Here is a 22,539-nt window from a genome sequence, read left to right on the forward strand (position 1 = left end):
CTTTAATAAAATTCCACCTCAGGAGGACCACGCATACACAGCACACCGCAGGGGCACTTGTCAGACTGTCATGTTTTACTGCGGTGAACAATTCACCGCTGGAGGGGGATCCTCCTGACAGGCAAGTCTGACCACCCCTTACGGGGACTCCTCCAGAAACCTGCCATCTCTATTAAGAGGAAATATAACAGGTTTATTAAACTCCATGCTCCAAGACAGATGGGGTGTGTATTACTCATACGACTAACCAGGCACAGAGAAACATCTCCTATTTTCCTAACCATGGGTTTTAGGTCACCTATTGCTGTGACCCATGTGTCACTTGGTCACATCTGTCAGACCACTGTTAAAAACACATCTTATATAATCTCACAACATAAAATATGGTTTGTAATAATGAAAATGCTAAGAATTTCAATAAAAAGACGAGTAGATACTCACACAAAAGAACAGAAGTCAAACAGAGGGGTCTACTACTAAGAAATTCTTACCAAGGATTACTTGTTTTCCAACATTGTGGTTAGTGTATGTTAGAATTCTGTAATTTAGACACACTCACATGTGACTGTGTAAGCAACTTTAATACAAATGAAAAAGATACAGAAACTTCAAATATAAAAGAGAAAGATATAGAACATAAGCATCAGCTGGCTTTTGGTTGCATGCCTTCAGTATCTACCTGCTCATCAAAAACCAGAATTCCTTCAGCTACTTTTTCAGAGAAACATAGGCTGACTTTTGAGTCTAGTTAAAACAATTCATGTAGACAAAACTGCCATCATACATGTTGACATTTTGCATTTTGAATCATAAGTCTGTTTCCAGCCCTGTAACCACTGAAGACCAAATTCTAATTTCTCTATTGAATTATTTTTTATCAAGTGTAATCAGGAAAGTATTATCAATATCACCAGGACATGTTCATATTGATTTTTTCCCAAAACAAGAACAACATCAATACATTAAAAAATTAGAACAAAAAAATCCCCACCCATGCATAAGTTTCAATCTCCTATTTTTGTGGTATCTCTTTGCTAAAATTAGTCTCCTTCAGTATATTCCATCAGCCTTTTCAGATTACCAGTTAGGGATTGGGAGGAACAGTAGAGAATCACATAGGTACAATGATGTAAACAATTATGATTTGGACTCATGGAGGCACATAAATGCAAGGCCATCTTCAGTATTTATTTTAAGTGCCTCAACATTCTATATAACAAATGAAAAAGTGTGAAATACTGTAAATCCCTGTTAGATTCTCCACTGACTGCACAGAAAGTCTAGGTACATCCATAGTAAATGACAACGAAAATATCTCTAAAGTGACAGGCTAATTGAAGGCAATATCAGATCCTTCTAATTTCCAGGTGCTGTCCCTCAATCCATGCTCTGGTATCTCGTCTGTGCATTACAACAGCACGCACACAAACGTTTCAGATTCCCAACGGGACACCACAGAGCAGCTTTGTCCTGAAGGTATGTGGAAATAAAGCTAGAGTGAAGAGTGAAGAAGAGCTTACAATTTCTTACCATTTGGTACTTGTTTCTGACCATGTAACCCCTCAGGAGAGCCTGAAGAGCAATGGTAGTAGCTCGCATGCGCTGGTATCTTTTGCGGACCACATACATGCGCTGGAACTTCTGGATAGTGATGGCAGCTCGTGTTCTCCGCAGGAACTTGGCATAGCTTAGCAAGAAAAAGATTACAAATAATACCTGTAATTATGTTCCAGTGCTTGAATGCTATTGTTTTTTTTACATCCTACATCTTCAGTTTCTTCTTAACACTGTCAGTGATACAGAATATTTACTTGCTATTCTACTATGCGGGTACAACTGAACGACAAACTAACAGAAACCTTGCAAGGCTTTACTGGGAAACATTTTCACTTGCTCTGAGAACTGTACTGTAGAACTGACAAGACAAACTCAGCTTAATTTCTCATCACCTTTAAAGCTGTTTCCACTGTGTCATCTTCCAGATCTCCTAACCTCAACTTGTAGAAAAAGTCTGCTTGTTCTTGGCTCTCTGTGTAAGACAATTACAAAGCATCTTGACATAAGTGTCTTTCCAAAGGTCAGTTCTTACAGTCTTCATCACCGTCTTGTCTTTGAACAATATCACCTGTACTCCACCCTTTTCTCTGGCCCATCCATGGCCATCCCTCAGAAGTCAATCCAAAGAAATCACTGACTGATGTATCTCCATTCAGAGCTGCACCCTGGATGAGGAATAGTTTCTCCAGCAGGACAGACCCAGCTGGAAGGGCACATGGAAACTGGGCATTAAGGACTCAGACTAAAGTCCTGCTTTACCTCACCTGCAACATATCTCCTAGTACTTGTTCTCTGCTCCCAATAATAATGTACTATTCTAAGCATTATACAGCCAGGGTGCTACTGTCCTCTCAGGAAGGTCAAAATCAGGCAGGACAGACACACTCATTATATTCAATTTCCTTCATTTCCATGGAAAATCATTTCCTCTCAGACAGTAAAGGAAGGAGAAAACAAATTTAAATGCCCTACTTAAATGGATGTGAATTGAGGCTGGTGTGGGATTTCCCATGAGCACTGCTTACCATCGTGCCTGGTACCCTCGGACGTGTCTCTGGATGGTGATGGCAGCCTTCCTCATGCGCGTGTACTTCTTCCTCATCAGCCAGCCCCGGATCGTCTTTTGGATGCGGATACAGGCAGCTCTCAACTTATCTGCCCTTATTTTTTCCAGATAGGCTACTTGACCAGCCCGGAAAAATATTTTTGTCTTACCAAACTGGTACTTATCCTTGTCCTATTTTCAGAGGTAAAAAGAGGATAAGTTACAGCAGTAAGTGTTAGTGCATATAAAAAGGCACGAAGGGCTAAACCAAAATACAAGTTAGTAAAGAGGCAAAATTATCTGCGTAACACTTTGGATAAACTGAGACTTAAATTAAATAGTGGAGAAGGGTATTTTGTCTGTATGATCCTGTCAAAAAATTAATACAATAAGGCCACAAGCATGGCCCAAAGGAGCAAGGTGAGATTTTTGCTTAGATGAGAATGCCATGAAGATAATAACATGGAAGGCTACAGGAGGTGACAAAGGTGCACAGAGGATTAAAGCAATACAGGCAATGCACATGTACAATTTTCTGTTTAAATTGTAGCTGACCCCTCTGAACAGTCCATCTTCAACCACATTACACAGTACAAACAAAACAGCTGGGGCCTCAGACATGTACACATCGCTTATTGCATCAGGGCTAAAGCAGAACAAAGCTTCTCACTGCTGCTCAAACACATCTGGAATTTCACAACTAAATCAGAAAGAGAATAACATTTTATCTCTACAGGCTCTATTACTCCTTGGAAGGAAAAACTGAGAACATACAAAGACATAAAAAGAAATTAATTTTGTTGGTTGTTTGATGCTAAGTTGAAAGGAACAGCAGTGAAAGAGCTACAACTTAGGACACACTTAACACTATATATTAACACTATACATTAACACTACACATATACATAAACCAAAAGATTTTACTTAGGTCCATCCAGTGCCACAGAACTTAAAGTTGAGCCCCAAGCTGCCAGCACAGTATTTATATTTTCCACAGATATCCTGTATCTCCAGTAAGCTTTGTCTCTTTCTCTTCCTAACCTCCCTTCTCCTGAGAACTGACTGGAACTGTCTCCCGGGAGCCTGTTCATAGCTCATTAACAAATTCCAGGAAACACACAGTTCAAGTATAATGTCAGCAGTGTGGATGGCACAGACTGGGAATGTAGAGCTGCAGCTGGAGGTAGGAGGCAAAGCCAGAGGCTGCTGAGGTATGAGGACAACCACAGTGCCAAGCAGGGAGACATCACAAGGATCAAAGGAGTGAAAAACTTTGATTTCAGCAGAGGAGCTGAGAGGAGCAGTGTGAAAGACACACAGAGACAGAAACACATCCACATTAGGAAATCTCCAGATAACTATACCTTACTGAAGGTGTAGTTAATGCATCTTGCCCTTAAGCAAGGTAAGGCTCACCTTCAACCCACTCACACTTAAAATCACTGTGTTTCCTTCCTGTGATACACTGGGAAATTCTACACTTCCCGTGCCAGTATTAGTGGTTTAGTACTTTGCACAAGTACTAAAATAGGGTGGCTATGAGGGAGTAAGCCACACTGTCTTTATTCCTTTGGATTCCAAATGCTCTCAGTGTTAAGTCTAGTACCTGAATCAGCTTCTCTAGGACATTTTTGCATGTCTGCTTACGGTCTCCAAGTACATCTCTCTGTTTCATCAGAACACGGTAACGGCTGAAGAACTCTTGGTATGTCCACCTGTCCCAAAACCAGACACAGTGTCAATCCCAGCAGTGAATATTACCTTAAAAAGAACTGCAGCTGAAAGCAATCCAAAAAGCAGCAAACACACCTGGAGGGGAAGCCAGCTGCACTGATTCGGATGGTCTCCAGGACACCACAAGCTCTCAGCTGCTGCACTGCCCGTTTTTCATCAAATCTAGGTAGGAATAAAAAGAGCCTGTGGGTGTGGGACTAGTTTTGGATTACTTAGGACTCCCGGTAATGTGTATGCCCAGGACAGGAGTGGCACAGTGGGGAGCAGAGGGGGGTTGTGATGGGTGGTGAACAAGTCCAGGTAGCACTTCTGAAACTCAGGGGTAACAGAGGACAGCCTGGCCAGGGAACTCTTCGAGCCCATTGGCACTGGAAGCAGCTCACCCTGCCCTGCTCCCTGCTGGCCAGCCCAACAGCCATGGGAGTCTTTGTGTGCCCAGGTTTTAAGCAGACTTTCGAGAAAAGCTCTAAGCAAGTTCATATAAGAAAACAAAGATAAGGAAAAAGACACTTGTGTCTGCAAAAACAAATTCCATCAAACGAGCTCAAGGACTGCAAACTGTCAGTTACACTTGAAACAGCTCGCAATGAAAATGATGTAATTTTTTTATCATGTATCACCATAAACAAACAAAAAAAAAAACCATCAGAAGTATTTCTCCCTCTATTCATCCCCAAACACCTCCTGCTTTAATACATGTACACACACCCCCTCCCCCATGAATCCATAGCCAGAGAAAGGAGACACAGCACTTCACTCCTGAGCAAGGAGGGTTTAGCAGAGCCTTGACCCTCCAGGGCCCCAGGCAACCCCCTCCCATACACGGGCTACCTGAGCCACACGTGAACCAACTTACGTGAACGGAAACTTGAAGTCGTTTGGCTTAATACAGCGCACGTAGTGTGGGGTTGTGGCATTCAGGGTTTCCATCAGCAGATGAAGAGAGTTCCGGAACTTTTTGAAAGACAAAATGAAAAAAATATCAGGGAGCAGCCTCAATAAGCTCAGTCATGCTTGAGATAACCTCAGAAGAAAGACCTGATCTGCACACTTTTAGTTTAATTATGGCACATATATGTGGATATTTTATGTTTGGCCCACTGGGAACCAAACCACACTTTTGATTCGAGTCAGACAATGTAGCACGTGATCAAGAAGACTCAGCATAAGATTTTCAACGCTTCTCAGCTTTCAGCATGTTACATTTGTTTTGAAAAGCATCAGTTTTGGGTTTGGCACCACAATAAGAACTGGGCTGCCTGAAATTGTGCCCCCACGGTGTATTAGTAATTAGGGATTATTTTTCTTCCAAACCGTAAGTCATAATCAGCTGCATCTCTCTTAAAATCACAAGGGATCCCGAGAGGCACCAGCAGATAGAAGGAAGGATTATTTAATAGAGCTGCATCTTCGAACTCACCTGATGTCCCACAGTTTTCTTATGCTCCTTGCTGGCTTGACCTGGCCTGGCCTTGGCTGGTTTGACAGCTGTTCGAGACAGAGGCACACGCCCTGAAGGGGTTGCTGAGGTGGGACTGAGGACCTTCTCCTCATCCTGGAATAACTCTGGTAGCAGCTTAAACTGGTATAACAGCATAAAAATACACAGAGGGTAAGAATCCAGCATGTCATTGCACCTGTTTGTGCTTAAGGTTAAAATCTAGGCTCAGCTTTCATAAGCACTGCATTTTTGTTGAACTCCAAAAGGGACAAATGCAAAAAAGCAGACGAGCTAGTGGTAGAGTGAGTGGTCCATGATTTAATACTAAACATTTTGTGGGTTTGATCAGTGAGTTTCCTTCTGAAGATAAAATTCTGATTTCAGGCTTTTTCATAGAGCAGCAATAGCTTCCATGTGAAACTGTTAGATACTGACAGCAGTTTCATAAGTACCAACTGCAATTATATCTGGCTGCTTTGATCTAAGAAGGAAACAACAGGGTCCTCTCATATTCCACTGGTGCATCAGACTCCTTTGTGGTTGACAGGTATCTGGGACACTGAATAAGGCAGCAGGCCACAAAGATGACTGCTGCTTTATTACTCCAAATTGAAATAATCAACTTAAAAGAGGAACCATTAACGAAAAAAAACCACTGACCAAATTTATCTGACTGAGATCTGCTCTCTGTAAGTGGGAGTGGAGGAAAAACCTGAAATATCCTTCTGAATAGCACACAGGACTTCTACTTCCCTTTCTCTAATGGCTACAAAATACACAGCTGCTTTGAAGTAACCTGTAACTAAAAATAACACCACCAGATCTTTCTACTGACAACTACAGCACTTCAGAATCATTATAGAAGTAAGAAAATCTGAACTTCTCTACCTGTCCATGAATAATCTTTTATCTAGCATCTGTGCATTTTGTCCCAAGAGATAGGAGCATTCATTTTTCACTATTAGAAAGTGCTTGGGCAAAGTAAAACCTAAAAAATAAAAAACGTGGGTTTGGCTTACAAAACTTGGTGAGCATGCATGGGTAACCAATGAAACATGCTGCACAACAAAATGGTACCTGTGCTCTGTGGTTGTGCCAGACAGGCTACCAGAAGGCATCAAACATTCCCCAGGAGCACCCAAGCGTAGCACTCCAGCATAACAGAATGACTAAGAATGCTACAAAGGTATCCTAAATTCCTGAACTTAAAAAGGAGCATCACAGCTTAGCTTTTATCTCACCTGAGTCTACCTCTGTAGCTGGTGGAAGAATGACATTTCCAGAGGGTGATTTACCCTTCTCCTTCCACTGACTCCACGCATTGCTGAGAATGACTGCGTCACCACCTCCTCACTCAGCTGCCCGTGGTTGGATGGAGTTGGTACACACAGGCATCTGAGCTACAGAACCAGGTCTTTTCATCCCATACCAAAACTTATCTGAACTTAATAGGCTTTTTCTAAAACACCTGATGCTCCCACACACCAGGAGTGAGGGTAGGAAAGGGGTCCCCAGTGCCTCCATCGCAGACAAATGAGGTCTTCTAAGCTGTCCATATCTAAGACTCATTCCCTTTATCCAACCCTGGAAAAATCTGCCTGCAAAAGCAGGCAAGTGCATATTAAAGGCACCATTTTCATCGACATCATCCCCGTTACTGCAAGTAGAAGAAAGGAGCAACATCTGGCCTCTGCAGCACAGGTCAGCAACACGAAAGCAGTGCTGTGATGATCCACACTGTGGGGGCATTCCTGTTCCTGTTTGGTTTTGGATTTTAGTATCTTATCAATTTTCTTTGTTTCACAGAACACTAGGAGTGTTCAAAGAGAGGGAAAACACTGATCAAAGGCTAGATAATTCACGTGGCAGAAAACAAGCAAGCAAGCATTTCTTCCTCGTAATTTCTTCAGACAACTTAACAGACATGCTGCTAACAATCTTACAGATCATTTCTTTCAATACAGAGCCACAACAGAAAATTTTAACAACCATTCCAGTAGCAAGCATAAATGCCCAGGACTATTGTATTGCTTTCATGATACATGCATGGAAACTGAACTAGTTCAAAGAGGTCCTGTGGGTGGACTTACAGAGAAGGCCAAAATAAACAGTTAAACTCTACAGTGCCTGCCAAGAGCAGTGTGTGTCATGCACTTTGGAGAGCAAAGAAGCATCCAAGCTGTATGTGAGAGTGGGCATGGCCAGCATGACAGATGATGCATTTATTTTAGAATTACCTTCTGTTGGATGTGCACAGCAAACCCAGAAAACAGCAACAACAACAAAAAATAAAAATCAGAAATGCAGTCCCACCACAATTACTAATAAAGAAGGGCTGCTGAAAAATAAAAATGGAACATTCTTCTTTGGAAAATCCATTTTCTTCACAGCAGAATTTATTTTTTTTTTAAACACTGGTTTTGGCAAGTGTTTAAAAACTTTAAAAACAAAACCATGTTGTTTTTTAGTATTTAGACGGAACTGACTCAGCCTACACTGAGCATGTCTGAGCTGCTGTCATGCTCTTATGGCAGCTCTGTCCCCACTGTCTGTCCCTCATTCACTGGCTGACATCCCTTGGAGCACCCCTCTCCTTCCACCCTGCACAGCTGGAGCCACACAGGCACAGCCAGAGCCACGTGGGTGGCTGGCCCCTGCCAGCTTCCCAAGGATGCCACCTGCCTTCCCTCCCACCTCCAGCAACTGGCTTCACTGAAATCACTCCAACACTTTCCTCAGGGGAAAGTCTGCTGTGTTTTTTTTCATTATACCACATGTTTTAATGATTTAGCTTCGTATTATCTGCTCAGAATAGAAACAGGAGAGAAAAATGTTGGTTTTCCTGATAGAATAGCATAATTTTAACTAGCCTGTCCTTGATACCCAGCTTCCTGGGCCATTAGAGCTAGCAAATTCCCAACAGCCATCGCAGTGCAATGTCAAGTTAATTGCCTTTACATTTCCGAGAGCACAACCAGCGTTTTTGCCATTAAAAGAGCAGACAATGCCACTGAAGACCTGTTCTATAATATTCCTTCACACAGTATTTTCCAATTCAGATGTTATTTTCTTCCATAGATAAGAAGAAGGCAAGACTCTATGAATTCTGGTTTGTGTCCTTAGGGTCTATGTATTTTATTCCTCTCTCTTTTTGCTTCTGGAACAGAATTTATCTCTCCACAAACAAGGAGCTTCTGTTTTCAGGTTACAAAATTAAGGGCTTAACTATTAAGCACTCTTATACTACTACAGTATATCAGAAGTCCATGATACCCTTAAAGAAAATATAGTGAAGTTTTGTGAAAAAGAATTCCCCCTCCCCAAACCCACATCCCCTGACAAAAAAAACCCCACACCTAAACACTGAAATTAGTGGCTAAATATGGACTGATCTCACACGGAGCAAAATCAGGATACAGGATTTTTAAATTCAGATAGCCAAGTAAAACACAAACTATGTTCAATTTCAGTTCATCTAAGGCAGAAATATTTCCTAGGTTTATAAGAAGTTTTATATGACCTTTAAGTCAGGGCTTCATAACTGCAAAGGAAGAAAAAAAAATCCTTATACTAACCTTACTTGATTTTAGGACCTTAATTTGTTCTTCATAAACTGTGTCTTTATTCTTTTCCAAAAAGCCTTCACATTGATATTCTACCTGAAAGCCATCATTTTACAAAAACAAGTGTTAAAAGTATTTAACAAGAATACTTTGCATAGAATTTACCAGCTGTAACATTCACATTTAAAACATAATTCTTGTGGGCGCCGAAAATATCAGTTCCCAAGTGCATCTTTGTTAAATATAGATCTTCCTCAAAGAGAGTGCTTTCCAGTAACATGTAGAACATTAAAAGACATAGATGAATACTGCTATTGCATTGTACCAGATATATTTCACTGCTGAGAGATGCTTGTGGTAAGGCAGCATGACTGAATGGTTACTGTAAAGGTGAAGAACCAAAATGTGTGTTGAGCATCTTCTTCACTGAAGTTATGAGGGCTGCAGAACTGTGTGAAATCCAGATGCAACTGAGAACAAAGTATCTCATCTTATCTCATCTCATTAGCTGAGAGGCTGTAAGTACCTCTGCCTGCAGCTGATTATGGAAATGCCTCATTTGTGCTCAGAAAGACTATTTTTACCAGAAGCAATAAAATGTCTGAATGTTGTGATAATACATAACAATCCTCTATCAGAGGGCCATAGGGTGTCTTGGGCCAAAGAACATCCAGAATGTTTGATAAAACCCCACTATTTATTCCACTGTCCTAATTCAAGGATGAAAGAAAACCAAAACTGTTGTCAAAAGTCTATTTATCAGTGCTTGCACAACGACACTATATCCCTGATCTGCAAAACATTTCAAAGAATTCCTAGGGGGAAGAAGGCAGAGGATGTCCCCAAGGTTTCTCTGCAGCTGAAAGCCCATTCTTGAGCACTAGCTGGGGTACCATTCATGTTCTTAGCGCGGGAGACCGTGCCAGGAGAGGGCAGCAGAATCCCTGCCTTATGCAGAGAGGACAACCTCAGGGCACAGAGACTGCTGACCCACCAGCTGCAGCTTGATTTTTTCCTTCAGGATGTCTGTATGCATTCCCGTAAGTACACAGAAAACATAAAATTCTTAGCACAGACAGCACATCAGAGCTTAGAGCTTTGCCACTACCTGCTTGGAGCTACTGGCCCTTGCTGCTCAGACTAGGCATAGAAAAGCCTTGCTTTCAAATATCAAAGTTCAGCCTAATGAAGAAATTATGAAATATTAATTAAATCCTTCTTGTTCTCTCATGCAACAAATAAAACAGAACTTATGAATCTAAACAGTTACAGAGATGTTCTTGCTGCTTACATTAAGGTAACGCTAGATGCAACAAGAACATGACCCCACTTCTATGCATAAACTCAAGAGCCCAGAAGAAACAAAGTGGAAGAAAATAAAGGCCTTCAACCCTGCACATCAGCATGTCCACACCTACTAATGAGAATCGCAGAGCTTCTTGCAAGCTTTTTTGACAAAGCTGACAATATTCTGAGGCAGTTTCTTTGCTGAACAGGACAATTGTATTAAATGGGGATTTTAAAATTTTTCGTTTTAACCCGAAGAGTTGCTCAGTTTGATGAGCACTGTGGGAGCTGAACAACACATGCACTCCACTGAGACACTCCTCAGCCAGCTCCCTAGAAATAGCTGTTCCCTGAGCAGCCGAGGCGAGGGTGGGAGCAGCACATACTGCTCCAGCGATAAAAAGGGTGTGTTAGCCTCTTCCCTCTTTGCACGTTGAGATGGCAGCAAAACCAGCATTGTTTTGTTGCTGCTCTTTGGCCAAAATGAGCAAGATACATGATTTCCTACTATGTGCACTTCTGTTGCATAACTGGAATTGATACAATTATGCTGAGAGCTGCAAATACACTAAGCTTCCATGTTTGGAAAAAGGATGGTTAGTGGTTACAGCATGTGACGGGAGTCAGGAGCTCTTGTTTGTGTTCCTGGCTCTGCACAGCTGCCAGGTCAATTTTCTCCTCCTGACTGGGTGTTCAGGCAGGCACACTTTTTACAAGAACTGAGTAGAAGAGTCTCTGCCTGCCCCAGGATCCCCTCCCACGCTCCAGCCAGAAAGAGGTACCAGAGCAAGAGTCCTTACCTTGTCAGCAAAGTGCTTGATGATAAAAGCTTTATTTGACAGACGTGGTTTTTCGAAGAGGGCACATTTATTCAAATGAGTATTGTATAGTTTTTGGGCCCAAGAGTCATCTGAGCCCTTTGGCATCTACAAAAGAGAATACAGAGCTATTTAAAATATCTTGAAAACTTTTCAGCAGCAAAAGAAACTAAGATGGGGGGCAACACTTTTGTGGTTTGATTTCAAATTTCAGCTCTTTCCCTTTCCAGCACTGCCATAAGCAAGGAAGCAGTAACCAGCTGTGTGTTGCCTGTTTTCACACTCGGCAGCAGGTGTAGCTGCTGTGACACAACACTCCCAGTGTCACACACCTGAAGGTGGGGAACCCAGAGGCACGTTATCTGACTGAGCAGAACTCATCCACCACCACTAGAGATTTCTTGTGATGCTTTGTGTGATACACAAGAACCCCAAGCTGGGTTTCCACTGAAGCAGACACCAGGGGCCACCCCCTGTACATGGCTTGGCATAAACCAAGATAAAAGGCAAAAGGTGAGACACAAAGTGAGAGGCAACTTGGGGAAATCTGACAGGACCACAGACTACACTTACTGTGTTTGGGAAAGAGAAAGTTGCCAAAGTCAAAACAAAGGTTGGTCAGAGACCCAGGAACAGATACAGATACATGATGGAGGGGAGGGGGCAAAAAATGTGACTAAACCCATTTTTTCTCCTCCTGTAATTGCCAATTCTGTTTGTATGTTCTCTGAATCCTTTCACCAGCAGTGTCAAAACCACTGGTTGTCTGCAGATGACTTTTCCCTGTGAGGGCCCAGAGGTAGAACAGCTGATGTCCTCTTTCTCTATGAAAGCCCTTAAACACACACCTTGCACTCCTCATCCAACAGATCCAGAACTCCCATTTTGGCCTCTATGAGGTTGATGCAAGGCTGATTGTCATAGAAATCAATCAAGGTCCACGGTATTTGTTCCTTCATATATTCTTCTTGTTCCAGCTTAAAGACATGCTACAGGGCAAAAAGAAAAGAGTTTTCTGTGAAATAAAATGCAGATTAAATACACTGAACTCTCAATTGAATTCCTCTTGGCACATGAATTCAGGTTGTCAAGTGACACACTAGTTCAACTGAATAAACCCTTTAACAAGTAAGTGAAAAATAAATTAACCTTTTTTCCTGGCCTAAAAACAACAGACTAAATTAAAACACTCCATATTCTCTGCAAATAAGGTCTATTTTTTTCCAATCTTTTTACTATATTGTCCCACAATTACCATAAGCTCTTTTTTCTTATAAAAAACCAACACAAACCCCAGAAAAAGCTTCAAGTGCAGGAACAGTGACTTATAAAGTGGGATGCGCCATGCTTTTATGATATTAAAGTTATGAACACTGCTCTATTTCAAGTAAAATTTCACTATAAATACTTTTGTGCTTCCTTGTAAAAGAACAGAGCTCCATTTCCTCTTAAATGGTTGAAGATTTTTTTTCTAAGATGACGCATTGCATTAAAATTTACTCTTCAGCAAAAAACTTGCAAGAATGACTGTAGGAGTATTAGCACAAGAAACCCTTTAAGCAAAATTCTGTGACAGATTTATCTGGCACAAAGATCAATAACCATGTACTTGCATATTTGTTCAAAAATAACATCACAAACAACCTGCTCAGTTTTAATGAAATGTGCACAGGAGATGAATTAAAACTCGAGGAAGAAACAGAATAAGATATTAAACAGGCAAACTGTGGTTTTAACAGCACAAGCGCTCTAAAAAACCAAAAAGACTGCTGACTCCAGTTATTTCTGACGACGTTTCATCCCCCATTTGCAGTTTTCTGCACACTCGATGCTGCTGTGCCAGGCAGGCCCACGCTGGGAGTGTGCTCCACCGCCAGCACCGAGCAGCAGGGTCTGGGTGTCACCTGTCCTGCCGCACTGTCCCCAGCTGCCCCGAGCACAGTGCACAGCTCACAGACCTGTCACAGTTCCCTCAGCACACATCTGCCAGCCAGCAGCAGCAAACCACCCTGACAAAGCAGTTTATCCCTTGTATTTCATTAGCCTAACGCCATCCTTTCCAATGGAAAGTGCTCCTTAACCGTGCCCATGGGAGCCATTCCCACCCCGCCGCTTAACAGCCGCGTTACACAACGAGTTAATTCCTGACAGGAAAGCCGATGGCAGCGTTCTGTTGGTGAGTCACATCTAACCCAAGACCTGAAAGAAAACAGAAACCCGTTTCTTCACTGTGAAGGACCTAGCAATTAGGTGGTGAAAAATGCCTTCAGACCCGATTCTCCCTGTGTGCTGTGGGTGCCAGGAAGGGGCAGGGAGGTTGGGCTGTCCCCAGGCAGCCTGTCCTCAGCCAGGCTCGGGCCACCACAGGTGGCACATGAAGGTTTGCTGGCTGCCACCAGACACAAGGCTTTAATTTAAAGCAACCTCCACCCCTGTACTTGCATGGCAGTCCAACAGGTCTGTGTCCAGCAGTGCTGGGTTTGGTAGCTTGGCAGGGCACCAACACAACAGCCCTGTTGCTCCTTCCTTTGTGCTTACAGCAACGGCGTGAGAGGGAAAGGAATACAGGGACAGTGATCTTTAGTAAAGAAGCAAACCTTTACAGCTCTTACAGTGACTAGATTTTGCTGTAGAGCTGAGAAAACTCCAAGATTTTTACGACAGTTACAACATCCTGCTCACGGAGTTGAATCCAGTCTGGCCCTGATCAACATGGAAAGGGTACATCAGAGCCAGAAAGCCCAGCCTATGCTCCAGCACCCTGCTTACTCCCCGACACATATCCCCTGGGATGAACAGGGGTACAGGGGATCCAGTTCTGTGAGCACACACTACCAAGAAGCTACGCTCATCAAGAGAGCTCAGAGCCATCCCGGTGCTGCAGCAGAGCCTAGCAACAGACCTGGCAGAAATAACTTGCCTCATCATTATGCAGGTAAGATATGTAATTGCAAACGTCACTAAGGCTGAGGAGAGAATCGTGATCTCTCCGGAGGAGGGGGAAGAGGTGCCTTCTGCCACACGTCATTCAACTTCAGGATGCAGCTCAAAAGCCTCAAAAAATAACACCACGGGAGGAAGCGCGGGCGGCAAATCTCCAGCAGCGGAGCCGTGCTCTGCCCATCCAAGGGCTCTGGGAGGTTACGGAGACACCGCTAACTCCGACTTCATCCACATGGTGCTCTCACTGACAGGCAATCTCAGGGTCTTAATTGCCAAGCACTGCTTCTGTCTTATAATTGTTACTGTGATCGGAATTTCAAATAGTCCCAGAGCAGCAGTTAGTCATAAAATCTATTTCTAGGTGATAGTCGATCTTTCCCCATCCCTCAAAGCCCACGGCCAGGACAGCTGGTTAATAGACTGAAGGAATTCATCCTAACCACCGGGGACCCAATTAGCAGAATGGACTTGGGTGAGGGGAAAGGGAAGAGGAAATGCCAGTCATTTCCTACTTACCATATTGAACTGCTGCTGCAGTTTTTCGTTGGCATAGTTGATACAGAACTGTTCAAAGCTGTTGATTTCGAATGTTTCAAATCTAAAATATGCATACACCCAAAATTACTAGTGTAGTGAAAAGAAAAAGATTAAATGACCCAGAAATTTTAAATTCCATCCCTCCAGTTAAATTCATTGAATTATGTCAGGCATAAACAACACAATCAAGCAACAAAACACACAGGGAAATGGCAAATTACACAACATGGGCAATTCACTGATGCTCCCTCTCTAGGCAGGGATGAGGAACTCAGGGAAAGGACTGATGTTCCTGGAGAGCACATTAGTTATCTTTGTCTTCTCTGTAAGTGCCATCTTGGAGGAACCATGAGATGACAATTCCCTTGCAACTTTCCACAATGCAATGCATAAGTGAACTACCAACAGTAAAAATCTGAAATCCCACTATAAATGTCAAAGTCATGACAAAGATCTTAGATGGCATGTCAAAACTAAACACCTACTTCCTTCAGCTGGAATAAGCTGCTGCTAAGGGTTTGGGGGTTTCTGTGTAATCCATGCAGCACTACATGATAAAGACAAAGATGCTTTGCAGTCAGATAATTACATAAGAGTGTCATATCTGACAAAAACTCACCCATAGATGTCCAACACCCCGATGAAAGAATGCTGTTTTACAGTAGCGTGAAGGGCTTTGTTCACATGATCTACAATCCAGTTAAAGAGATTAGCATAGATATGTTTGGCAAGTGCATCTCTGGCATTGATGGCATGAAGTTTAGAAATCGGCTTGATGTAGGTTTCAGTGGCAGTGGCGAGCTTCCTATGGCAAAGCCAGTGGGCCATCTCCTCATACTCCACACCCATGAGGTCACAGAAGATGGTGAGAGGTTCATGCTTGGGCTAATAAAAACAGTCTCATTAGATCTGGAAACAATATTACCAACAGTAAGCATACAATCATGCAACCAGAAGAACTGCCTGCCTGCAGTGATCCTACAATAAGCAGCAGCAGCAGCTTCCTCAGCTCTTCTTCCTTCAAAATGTAACAAGTTCCCTACCCACTTAGCACATTCACATCGCTAAAGTAAATTAGTGAATAAGTTTCCCCAAAGGATTTTAATTTTACTGTACTTGTGTTCACCAAAACGTTTCACGCAGGGAACCTGAAACCTTCAGAAAAATTAATCACCTGGCTTCACAGGAATGGACTTGAGATTTTGAATTCTTACAGCTAACTGTCTCAGACCAAATGGACAGTAGCTCCTGAGTGGTGCTCTCATCTGCCCACAGACATCCATGGCAGAGAGTGATGGGAATGGGGCATCATAGCATGAGCCAAGAAAGAAGAGGAAGTGTGGAAAGGCTTTAGTGCTCTTGTTTCAGTACTTACAGTATTTTTCTCAGTGAATTCCTAGGACAAACACTAAGAGATTGCAGCACACGAATGTTGTTCTCTAACTCTCAAACTGGACTGTACAAGTGAAAAAACTGCCCTTTGTTTAACTGGGTAAAATCAACCAGCAAGGCTTGCACGCTGAGATGGGTATATAAGATTTCTGCATAAAAACCCCTGCAGTGCATGTACCGCTCGATGAGCTAAGATACTACACCTTGTGACTAACATGCAAACTGATCACTAGCAATCAAGGAGGACAGACAGGTCTTTCCTCCTAAGGTACTCCCCTAGCACTGCTTCCTCATCACACTACTTGCACCCAGTGGCTCAACAGCACGCTGACAGTGTCTTGACAAGGACAGACTGCAGAGGACTGTTACTACACGTCCAGAAGCTCCAGGATACATCAGCTTTATCTATTTCCACATCCTTCTGACTTCTCTGGGACTTCTTCCAGTCCTTACAGCATGCAGGTCCCGTGGCCATGCTGTTACACTTCCAAAATCCAGTTAGCTGAGCATGTCTTACTGGCTCAGGAGACAATGATAAAGTAATAATAATAATGATGAACACTGCACAAAAGAGTGTCACATGAGGGTTGCTCAAGCTGACGTTAAACAAACTGAATCATTCACATTGCAGCACACAGAGCCCTTCGCTGAGCTCCCTGAAGCACTGCTATTTCATCACCACACCAGAGCATCCCCAGCAGAGCACAGAGCTCTGGGATGACACGGCTCAGGTAGCAATGCCATTGAGCAGACATTCATCACTGCCTGCTGGGTACTGTCACATCAGGATAGAGTTGCACAGGAACTTGCAGCTTTGTACTTGCTCAGTCAGTGGGATTCCTGCATGGGAGATACTCATCACAACAGAGGCAAGTTCATCATGTCCTGAGGCTCATCAGCTTTTTACCTGTGATCATTAAATGAGCTTTCTTTGTAGTGAAAACCTTTTTAAGGTTTAACACACCAAAGAGCCAGACTACTGCTGCGGTTTCCATTAGATCCCATGGACAGGTGGTGTCAGACCTGGCACACCTGTGGTCCCATGAAGGACCCATTCTCAGCTCCAGAAACTGCCACTGCAGATTCTTCAGAAAAGGACTGAGAGTGACATGAGAAAAAAGCCCTACAAGTGTTGCTATTATTCAAAACAACAGAAAGAGGAAGTCCAACAGGAGACATTCAAAGAAATGCAAAGGAAGAAGCTGGCCATTGTGAATCCAAAGAAAAGAAGGCTGTTTTGCTTCTCATCTCCAGAATATGGACTTTGGTAAGAAGCCTTGGCCCTCACTGAAAGAGGAAGGTTTTTCAAATCAAACTATGTAGCTCTTGTCACTGATCTTGACAAAGGCAAAAAAGAACCATGACACTTAGATGAGTCACACAAATCATATCTGTATATCCTATGCTCATGTTTAGACATCCCAGAGGACTTTGTGAAGCATTTGCTTTGCAATTATTTAAGACATTTTGGCATTTAATGGCAAAAAAACCCCATCCAGCAAAGCATTTACTATGCGCAGGGAAGATATTTATGTAGGAATATAAAGATCTAGACACCTGCTCAGGACTTCAAAGCTGGCCTGTCTGGTAGACTTTTCTAGGACAGATCAATTACAGTTATAATTGTATAACCACTGTTACAATACAGAGAGTACTGTCTAAAGCCTCTAAACTGAGAAGAGTTGAATCTATCTGCAAAGAGAACTGTGAAAATGTTAACAAATTAGAAATAAACAGATTTCTTTCATTTTCATATTATTACTCTTATTCAGAAGATGTTCCTGCAAACAAGCAGAAGGCAGAACTGGCAGAGTGGAAAGCATGGCCTTCAGCTCATCTACTACTCACAGGAACAGTGCAGCTGTCAGAATCCCGAGACACAAACTCCACGTTGCCCAAGTGAAGGATGCCAGCAAGGATTCGAAAAATTCCCATCTGGTAGGAATCACTAATCCCTGAAAAGGGATGAATAAAATGTTTTGAATGGAGAGAGCTGCAGTTGATGAAAAAATTTATTAAGGAGAGAAAAGCAGTGACCCCTGTGTGTGACTTTGATATTTGACAGTACCAATTGGCTCCACTTCTATTAAAAACATTTTACAACCAGATGAAAAAAAAATCCATTAAAATTAATCATTTAATTTGCTGTATCAAAGTGCTTTGTCAGGGACCTCCAACACTGTATATGCTACACCAAGGGAATTCACCATTTATATTCACATGATGTGTGCTCCTCCTACACTAGATTCATGATTCCACTGCAATTTAAACACGTTCTTAATGCAAGACAAGTATCTCACTCACAAAGTTTATCAAACTCTTCTGTTTTTAAACACAACAAAATATGAAGAAAATATACATAAACAATGTAGAAAACACTTGCTAGTATATCAGAATTGGGATATGACTGTGTTCTACAAATTACCTAGCAAAGTGCAGGCCTGCCTGGTGTTCACCATTTCCTTAGCATCATCAACACCATCAATCACAGGGCTTCCACCTTGCTTCGTATAGTGAAAGTAATTTGCATTCCCTGTAATAGAAAAAAACACACATTGTACACACATTGATGCAGAAATTCACAGCACATCTGTAAAGCTGTGTTATGATTAAGTTGCTCTTGGCAGAATCCAAGATTTGACATGTGTCAGTATGTTTTTGCCTTCTGGCTCATAAGACATGTTTATTCTAGAGAAGACTTTTTCAAGATTTAACAGTGCAAGTAGGTACTCTTAAGCTACCTGGTTCCTACAGTAGGCCCTCAAGCATATTCTCTACCTAACCTTGGTTCAGACTTCCACACCTGTGGAATAATCACTTGGGAAGCAGTTATTCTCCAAGTCTGAGCCAAGTGGCAGGTGCAGAGTTGACAGCAGCAGCACTTTGGAATTATATGGCAGGTATTCTGCTATTAATGCATCAGGATATTGTATAATATATTTTGCCCATTTTCTTCTCTTCTCTCATTTATGCTCTGGCTCACTCTTATGACTATCTGTGATCCCTTCTGGCTGAGAAGTCGTGGTTGGAGAACGGAGAGCTTCACACCACTCTGGACAGCACTGGGCTCCACTGGGAGAGCAGCAGCTCTCCTGGGTACTGTGTAAATTCATATGGTTTCAGTGGCCGTGCTTCCAGCTGCACTAAAAGACTCCTTTTCTTCTGATCTGCTAAGGTTCCAAGAATGCTCAAAGAGAAGTCTGCTAAATGGCTTCTTTAGTTATAATGACATCAGTTCCTTTCTTTCCTGTGTCAGCAGATGTGAATCCTAAATGTGCCAGGATGGTGCAGAAGAGCAGAGAAACACTTTAGAACTATATTTCAGAAACCAGCACTGACAGGCTGTGCAGTTTTCCCACTATGAAACTGACTTTTAAAAACATAAAAGAAGCACTGAAATTTATACTGAGTTTTTAAAATGATAAGGTGATTGCCAGTCTTAAGGTCATCATCATGCCTTTCTTTTACAAAGCACCAATTCCTGTCAAATGAGCATCCTTTCCTTTATTAACATTTTGATTTGAAAAATGAAAAATTTCACTTATTAGTTTTGTGATCACCAGGTTAGCAGAGAGGGTAAAGTTAATTGTTGGTAACAGCCCAAGTGAAAGTATGTACATGCAAAATAAGCTTTTCAGGTGCTTATATGAGAAAGGGTAAAATTCTCTAGTGGCTGGAGCAATGGAAAAAAAGTTTTAAAGGACCAAGAGAAGAGAATTTCACCCTCTCCTCTGGAAAACTACCCTGGAATCCAGGACACAGTAAGTCCTAGTGATTACAACTGCAGTGTATTAGAGTAAATCTGTTACTTTTATTTTAACAGAAAACCACAAAGTTTGAGTTCTGCCATTTTATATATTTTCAATATATTTTAGTACTTGAAGGTTTAAGAGTTTAGAATTTAAGAGGCAGCAATTCTTCTTTTGGCTTTTTGGCTCAAAAAGGTCAGAGATGCTGCTTTGTTCCTACAATCCCACAACACAATGAACTTGAATTTCGTACCTAATCGTAGAGTTTTAAACTCGGGTAATGCTGCAGAGGCACAAAGCTGGTAAAAGATGTGGTAATTTCTCTCCTCTTCTGCCTTTAAAAAGAAAGGAATTCATTATTTTTCACCACTTAACAAGTGGCAGGAACAACCATGAGCAGAATGAATTACTATGTATAATGCTTTCTCTAGCAATACATTAAGAGCACAGTAGCCGCACGGAAAAAGGAAAGATAAATCAGCATCTATCATTTCCTTCTTGGTTAATTTAATCCATTTTCAACAGCAGGAAGCATGCAGACATTTTCACTTGCAAAAAAAAGTATGATTTCACTTTTCAGAGCTGTGGATTACTATTAAATATAGATCAGGATTGTACGGGTGGGTGAAATGATCATACTTAAAAGCCTTTCATTTTCCAAAAATAACTAATACCATTCACCTCAGCATTTATAGTAAGCTGGTAAAGGGAGTATCTTCCTTGCCAAGGCAAAGCTTGAATTTTAAAATGAAGGACAAACACAGCTCAGAAGGTTATGACTCATGACCACCACCACAATTCTGAACTTAAGCATCTAAAGTTCAAAACTTCAAGTAAAAAAAAAAAAAAAGAAAACCACTCTCTTCCAGTTAAACCATGTGGAATAAGTCTCTCATTTTTAAAATATATGACAGCACTTCATGTAACATCCCTACATAGTACAAAGTGTAATTATTATTTTTATACCTTTAGGCAGCCAGTCAAGGATAAATCCACTTTTACTGAGCTCTAGATTATAAGGTAGGCAAAGATGGAGAGGAAGTGTGGGAGATGGTGGATTGGTTCAAGTATGAAATAACAAAATGAAGAGATTACATCAGTATTACCTGAAACACCACTCTTGATTTTTCCAAGAGGTAAGTTCTCATGTTAGCACCAATGATTCGATACCTCTTATCAAAACCAATTTCAATGTATTTCCCAAAGCGACTGCTGTTGTCATTCCTTGTAGTTTTGGCATTTCCAATAGACTGAAAAAAGGGAATATTGTGAACGTTAGATACCTTTTAGAAATTATCACATTTATTTAATCATCTACATGGCTCATAAACACTTAACAATATTAATCTAGTCCTGATTTAAAAAATAATCAAGAATTTAATAAAGAACAATCTCCACCTAGTCAACAAGTTACACCAAAACATGGTTACTTCATTAATGCAAGATCAGGAGCTGATCTTCCTAGCAATTATTTCACTTTCACATCGTCTGATTTTCCAGCTAAATATCCTTCATTGCTCTCAAAAGTCTTTTAAAGGAAATAAAAAGTCTAACAGAAAGCTCATACATACAGATTTTTTCCAAGGACCTAATAAAACTATAACAATTATTCCACCTGCATATATTCATACATGTATGTAGGTGTACAGATATATGTATAGTACTCACAACCTCTGTAGATTGACCTATCATAAACTCACAGTCAGCAAACAGCCCCTCTGTTCTCCCTGGCTAACAGTTTGTTATTATTATTACTCTCTAATCACCACACTCCCAAGCTACTTTTACAAACATGTAATTTAAAAATATTTACAGTGTGCCTATGTATAATCTAAACATCAACATGCACAATCTGATGTAATTTGCCTGCAACTGAACCCCTTCCATTGCAGTTTGGTCACTGACCCAGAAATACCTTCAGTGATGCCCTTTGTGCCCAACTTTCTCAGATTAATTCAATGCAGCTTCATACACAAAAACCAGTATTTCATGCATTTCCTCTATAGTTCATGTCTTGGGATGCCCAGGGCAAATAATGACTGTGGTTCCTACCTGACCTTGGTGCACCTTTGCCTTACCTCATCAGTGTCAGGGTTCACCCCACAACAGACACCAGCTGGATGTATCAGAACTCAAGGCACGCAAATCACAACATGCTAAACTTCTAAGAAAAGCATTTTCTATTCTCAATGGTTTAGACATGACATTGTAATTCACTTTCCAAAACCTCCTAAAGATATCTCTGTATCAAAAGGACTGGCATTTGGAATAATTCAGGTGGAGCATACTGCCTTTTATCACATGCCACTGTGTGCATTTATCAAGCACCTAACTCTGAGGTGCACCACAGTTGTATCTATGTCCTAGTTTCCCAGTTCACGTAGCCATCCACAGGAACTCTGTACTGAAATAAACTTGAGAAAAACAAACGAGAGCAAGCAGCACTGCTGAGTATCCCAAATCTGCAAGGAAA

The 22,539-nt window shown here is 41.6% G+C and overlaps 1 protein-coding gene across 15 annotated transcripts in view; it reads right to left on the bottom strand.

The window, feature by feature from the left end:
* MYO5A (myosin VA) overlaps window positions 1–22,539 on the bottom strand; it is a 97,847-nt gene that overhangs the window by 30,734 nt on the left and 44,574 nt on the right. For 9 of the 15 annotated variants that reach the window (XM_017805170.1, XM_017805177.1, XM_017805167.1 and 6 more), the window contains exons 6-21: window positions 21,173–21,316; window positions 20,320–20,401; window positions 18,743–18,850; window positions 18,166–18,272; window positions 15,545–15,810; window positions 14,905–14,986; window positions 12,294–12,434; window positions 11,428–11,553; window positions 9,353–9,436; window positions 8,015–8,017; window positions 5,757–5,918; window positions 5,193–5,290; window positions 4,412–4,498; window positions 4,209–4,317; window positions 2,583–2,794; window positions 1,531–1,687 (exon numbers count right to left, since the gene is read on the bottom strand). In XM_017805170.1, coding sequence (XP_017660659.1) covers window positions 1,531–1,687; window positions 2,583–2,794; window positions 4,209–4,317; window positions 4,412–4,498; window positions 5,193–5,290; window positions 5,757–5,918; window positions 8,015–8,017; window positions 9,353–9,436; window positions 11,428–11,553; window positions 12,294–12,434; window positions 14,905–14,986; window positions 15,545–15,810; window positions 18,166–18,272; window positions 18,743–18,850; window positions 20,320–20,401; window positions 21,173–21,316 — 1,968 coding nt within the window. The remainder of the gene's footprint in view (window positions 1–1,530; window positions 1,688–2,582; window positions 2,795–4,208; window positions 4,318–4,411; window positions 4,499–5,192; window positions 5,291–5,756; window positions 5,919–8,014; window positions 8,018–9,352; window positions 9,437–11,427; window positions 11,554–12,293; window positions 12,435–14,904; window positions 14,987–15,544; window positions 15,811–18,165; window positions 18,273–18,742; window positions 18,851–20,319; window positions 20,402–21,172; window positions 21,317–22,539) is intronic. The other 6 variants (XM_017805169.1, XM_017805181.1, XM_017805176.1 and 3 more) reach the window with 1 other exon arrangement.

This window comes from Lepidothrix coronata, unplaced genomic scaffold, assembly GCF_001604755.1.
Source record: "Lepidothrix coronata isolate B3197 unplaced genomic scaffold, Lepidothrix_coronata-1.0 Scaffold11, whole genome shotgun sequence".
NCBI lineage: Eukaryota > Metazoa > Chordata > Aves > Passeriformes > Pipridae > Lepidothrix > Lepidothrix coronata.